Source organism: Sebastes umbrosus, chromosome 20 (assembly GCF_015220745.1).
Source record: "Sebastes umbrosus isolate fSebUmb1 chromosome 20, fSebUmb1.pri, whole genome shotgun sequence".
In the NCBI taxonomy this organism is placed as follows: Eukaryota; Metazoa; Chordata; class Actinopteri; order Perciformes; family Sebastidae; genus Sebastes; species Sebastes umbrosus.
In genome coordinates, this window is record NC_051288.1 from 2,469,919 (window position 1) to 2,475,918 (window position 6,000).

The following is a 6,000-nucleotide window of genomic DNA, read 5'->3' on the forward strand; positions in this document are numbered from 1 at the left end:
AGCGGACGTAGTCCCACGTGTCTACTTCCTCTAACTTCTCCAAGGTGGTCTCTAGCTCTCCTGTCAGCTCCGTTCTCTTTATCCATCCATGATCAGCTCCATCGGGGCCGTTTGAATGCAGAGAACATAAATGTCAGTATCTGAGTGATCTACAGTTGTAGTGTCGGCCCATTTGACCACGGAGATGAGAGCGACGGTCGCCTCCACCGCCACATTAATATACGATAACGTTTCCTGTCCGTGACAGAGTTAGCATGCAGCTTTAGCCGTGATGTCTAGCTCTGCTTTTCCTGCAATGTGTGAAACCCAAAGTGTTTCCATCCTTTACTGGATGTGTAGTGTTTCCAGGCTGACCCTCCAACGTTTTATACATTGTCGTTTCGGCCTCGCTGCAGTTTGTTTTGAACGGATATGACGTCACGTTACTCAGACTACAGCAATTAAAGTGCTAACTTCCTTCTACCTCCACATAGACTCAAATGAAGCAAATATATCAATTTTGGCATTAAAACATTAATCTCAAAATCGTAAAAAAAAATTGCGATACATAGGTGAATCGTTTTTTTTCCCCCCACCCCTAGTATAATCCATGACTCGTATGTCCGGTTGTATCTTCACTACTTCCCAAACACATGCATCTTCGCCAAAATTGTACTATTTAAAACACTTCCTCCACTGCTGTCTCGTGCTTACGAAGGCGCACTGTGAGTCTGGATGATTAGTGCACCTGCACTACTATATAGTTTTGCCGTTGGATCTAGGGATGTCCATAATTAACCGTTTTTCACCGTTAACTGACATTAAGCATTTTAACCGATTAACACTATCGGTTAAAACGGTTAAAAGAAATGTTAATAATTAACTCAAAAGCTGAGCGGCTCAGAGGAGCGGCTCATCAATTTAAGGAGAAAAGCTGGTCCACCTTAACAGCCCACCTTAAGAGGCAGAGCCGGAGTTGCAGGATACAGAAAGTCGGCTCCGGTCTCTGGCTCGCGAAGTTGTAGTTTCGTAGCATTTATTCACCGACAAATAAACTGTACACACACTGCTACACCTACGTTCACAGCTAGAACGCCACCAACAACCTCACACACCGCCAACACACACACACACGGTCTGTTGGAAACTCACTAAAGTTACGCAGACTATGTGTGCGGCGGCGAGCACGAAGCCTCCGGCAATGCTAGAGCTGCTAACGTAGCACAAATACACACACTGTTTGACACTCGTTAAAGTTATGTCGGGCAGACACACAGCTGACAACCTGCTAAACTAAACTAAATGTGCGGTGGAGACTTTTACTGGGAAAGTGGCTGCATGTCCGAGACACTACACGCAGCATCGTAGCTGCTAAGTTAACGCTCCCGGACAGTGAACTAGGGACTCCCGTCAACCAATGTCTGTTGTGCTCCTGCAGCTGGTACGAGGCACAAATCTTGGCGGTTAACGGTTAATAATTGGTTAACGAGGGTCGGTTATCGGTTAAGAAAACGTTTCAAAATGAGCATCCCTAGTTGGATCCCATTTTACTCCATTTTCAGATTCTCTGTTCATCGTGGAGGCATGCTTGAAAAACAAAGTTTTCTTCAAAAATTCAAGGTAATTAAGGCAAGTACTTGATATATAAATGGTCATTTTGTGGGTGAAGTATTCCTTTAATTTGTCTTTTTACTTACTCAGTTTCCTGTCCATCTCCTCACATCTCCTCACTTCATTCACAAACTTGCGCTGGAACACGTTTACGTCTGGATTCAGCTGAGGGCGGGAAAACAAAAAAAGAGGGCAAAATTATTTTGACACAATAATTATGGATATTTAGCTAAAACTCAAAGTGACTAATAATGACTGAAATAATGACCTGAAAACTTCCATGTAGGAATTTATTATTTATCAGCAATACATGTGTGATGTCATGTGAAAGACAGCAAACGAGCAACACCACGTCCTCGCACATTTTTCACTGGCTTTAATTTGATGATTGAGATTATTTCTCTACCACTGAGACACGGCATAGCGAAGAGAACATTCATACTCACGTCTCTAAACTGGACCATGCCCAGTTCTCCCAGCTCACTGACGCAGCAGTAGGCTGCCTCTGACTGGAGAAAGAGCTGGGCCAGGGTCATCTCCTCGCTCCTGAACAGTTCCCCCATGATGAGAAGCACACTCTACCACAGCTAGAATAAAGAATCTCTGCACCTAGGACAGGAAGACACGTAAAACTATTAGCCTCAGATATAAAGAAATCGGTGAAAAGGTCAAATCAAATGACACATACAAAACCAGTTTTTTCCTAAAAGAACTGCTGGAATTATTTAATAAGAATTAAAACAAAATGCTGAACTGTACTGTCACAACACATACTATGCTGTACCATAGTATACTACAGTACAATACGACACAACAGAGCAGTGAGGGTGAGCAGGACAACATACTGTATACAGTTAGTACCACACTATTATACTACACTTTACTGTACTACTTTGTGTTGTATAGTTACAAAGGCAAGCTTACCAACAGGACAAAGTGGCCATTGTTTTCATAATCGATTAATCTCCTGATTATTTTCTTGATTATCGATTACAAAATGTCAGAAAACAGTGTTTGTCAGTCATAAACAACTGCTCCGGTGAACCAGACCCTCAGGTGCCCCAAAGAACCCTTTTTTTTTTTACTGTGTGGCAGTTACCTGATAGAGGTGTCAAAGCAGCTCCTGTATTTACCTGATCTTGAAACCCTGTCCTATAGAGCTGCCATGAGTCGAAACAATATTTTACAGTTTTTCTCATTCACTTTTTCAAAACAGTGAATTCAAATCTCTGAACAACTAGTTTGTTGCTCACAACAGATTATAATTTCTCATTCATTCAAGCAAATTGCACGTGTTTTGGCACGTTTGCTTAAAAGTGTCAGTACAATAACCACTCACACATGTCTTGCTAAATAAAACCGACGAGTTGATTCTCAGTGAAACTATCGTCCTCTCATTGTTTAAGCCTTCACGCGCAAAATGATCCATTCAGTTATCAAAATCTGTCAGACATGCATGTATATTCCATAAATATCTATGACGAGGAGGTACAATTTGTTGTTTTTTTAACTGAGCTACAGCAGGTTTTTTCATTGTTGCAGGGATGTCATTTTGTGGGAATTATTCTGTTCACTGTATACGACTTTACATGAAAGATCAAAAGTGAATTTCCTGTTTACAGTACATGCAACACGTTGCTACACAAATAAATTTGCTGTATACAAACAAATGTGCATATCCTTTTTTCTGTGTAGCTACTACAGTATTGACTTTTCCCAGTAAACAAATTTTACGTTATTTCATTTTTTCTCGTAAATTTATGACTTTATTCAAGTTATATTTCAACTTTTTTTCTCTTAAAGTTATGACTTTATTCTCGTAATTTTACTACTTTTTTCTCGTAAAGTTATGACTTTATTCTTGTTATATTATAACTTTTTTCTCATAATATTATGACTTTATTCTGGAAATCTCAGGGGTTTTTTCACTCAATGTGGCCCTAATACTCCGTAATACATTTGCTCTTTGGCCCTCACTGCATTAGACTTATATACTATATACTTAGACTATAAACTGTGTTACCTTCATCACAATGCTCAAATGTTTTGCGGCTCCAGACAGATTTTTTATTTTATTTTTTTGCATAAAATGGCTCTTTTGATAGTAAAGGGTTGCTGACCCCTGAACTAGACAAAACTGACATTCTGGTATAGTACAGTAAGTAGTCAGTGTCAATAAAAAATATAGTAGAATAAAACAGAGATTCGTATACAGTATAAGAAACATTTCCAGGATTGAATGTGCATGGTGAAAATGTTTTTTAACATTTTAACCAGTTTGACTCACACTATGACTAAACAACTTTTCATTTTGGTGGCATTGACCGACTTACTGACACAATAACTGGTTTAGAAGCATGAATGAAGTGTTCTGGGTGAGTTACTCCCTTTATAGCAGACATGCAATAGAGTTGTGATGTCCCATCAAACAGTTGTGACAATTGCACTGACGGTTTAGAGAAATGTTGAGACTGTTTCAGAAAATGAGCCAGAGTGATTGAGGAAAAACTGTAATATGTTTATCATTTAAAGGTCCCATATCATAAAAAAGTGAGATTTTCATGTTTTTTTATTATAAAGCAGGCTTAAGTTCTATATAAATACTGTGAAAGTATTGAAACATTCAATCCACAGGGAAACAGAAGCTCTGCTATTGAAACAAGCTGTCAGGATTTCTGCCCATTTGTGATGTCACGAATATACAATATTTAGACCCTTTACACAGATTTAAATGTAAATATTCTAAATGTGTCCCAGTGTATTCCTGGTTGCAGTGTATGTTAATGTCATCAGCTGACAGGAAGTACACATGGACCCAAGCTGTTGCCTAGCAACATAATTCTGTTGCCATTCCATTGAAATGTACTAAAACGGAGCGTTTCAGACAGAGGGTAAATACAGGTATATTCAAGCAGACAGCACGAGGAGAATAAAAGTTTTTTAAACATTAAAGTATGTAAACATGTTCTAGTAGAAACACAAAATACAAGTAAGAACCTGAAAATGAGCATGATATGGGACCTTTAAGTGTTTTGTTGGTGTTGTTGTTGTCATGTCAAACATTCTCTGGTTCCAGCTGGTCAAATGTTAGGATTGATCAGAAAAATAATAAGTATATATAATAATAGAATAATGGGCCTAGCTTACAAATTTCCACCAACTAAGATACAGCATGGAGCAGTAGGCCTACTAAATATATATATATATATAATATATAATATATATATGTGTATATATATATACAGCAGTCTGATGTATAATACGGAAGTGAATGGCGCTTATTGACCGAGGATGAACGAGGCTTTATAATAACAGCTCATACACAACGCGATGACGTAGCCTGAATATCAGGATGATATATTCCAAGTCATTGATAAAATTATAAAAACAGTCGTGCTTTATAAAATCGAGTCTGCTATGAACCTAAGCACAGCAGAGCCGAGCGGAGCACCGCTGGTGTCGCAGCATCCTCCCTCTCCGTCTGCTGCAGCTCTGCCCTTCACTGCTCAAGGACGCCATGATGCTGCTGCTGGAGGAGGAGGAGGAGGAGGAGGAGGCCTCCAGCTCTGTGTGAGCATCTGTCACCTCCTCTCACACACTCACTGTGTCCGCTTCTACTAATAACACTCTATTCATGACATATAACAACAAATACTATTGGATTTATGCTTTTCCCCCTTTCTACACCGACATGGAGCACCCATCTTAAAGGCACAACACTAGAATATGATGAAAGTGAGCTGGTTTACAGGCTGCAGTATAACGTTATATAGGACAATGTAGTCATATTTCACAACGCGGTTCATGAAAGAAACATACATTTAATTACGTACAAATATATAATTTGTGACCATGAAGAAGCGCCTTCGACAGAAGCAGTATCGTTGACACATTATCATCCTCCTCACGTCACAATATTATTATGATTGATAGAACTATGGTTCATAATTCTGACACTCAGTCTGAAACAATCACATCACTTAATCTGACATGAAAGATTTTCAATAATATCTATTTCCTCACCTGTGTATCGTGTAGCTGCTCGGCTCTATCTCTCCTGTATCAGTGCGGGATGCTGCGGGATGCTGCGGTCCAGACGCTCCAGACGCTGCGTCAAGCTGCTGCAGGCAGTCGGAAATACACCCGCAAATAGACCATTTCAAAATAAAAGCAGTGTATTTAATTGACAGACGTACTTTTTTTAAATTGACTCCAAACACGACAATGACAACAATGCATTTTCAAATAATCATTTTATTAATCACCCACCGTGGTGCCTTCTGTCGCTCAAAATCATGATAATAGAATCATTATCGTTATATTTTGAAAATCCCACACGGAAGCTAATTTTTAAAATCCGTCAATTTTACATGAATGATCCATTACTAGCAATGACCAACGCTGAACACA

The 6,000-nt window shown here is 39.2% G+C and overlaps 1 protein-coding gene across 3 annotated transcripts in view; it reads right to left on the minus strand.

Annotated features, from left to right (window-relative positions):
• atp6v0a1b (ATPase H+ transporting V0 subunit a1b) overlaps positions 1 to 5,724 on the minus strand; it is a 53,752-nt gene extending 48,028 nt beyond the window's left edge. For 2 of the 3 annotated variants that reach the window (XM_037755270.1, XM_037755268.1), the window contains exons 1-2: positions 2,037 to 2,153; positions 1,677 to 1,755 (exon numbers count right to left, since the gene is read on the minus strand). In XM_037755270.1, coding sequence (XP_037611198.1) covers positions 1,677 to 1,755; positions 2,037 to 2,153 — 196 coding nt within the window. Of the gene's footprint in view, positions 1 to 1,676; positions 1,756 to 2,036; positions 2,200 to 5,613 lie in introns of those variants that run through there. The other variant, XM_037755269.1, reaches the window with a different exon arrangement.
• Positions 5,725 to 6,000: the final 276 nt, after the last annotated feature.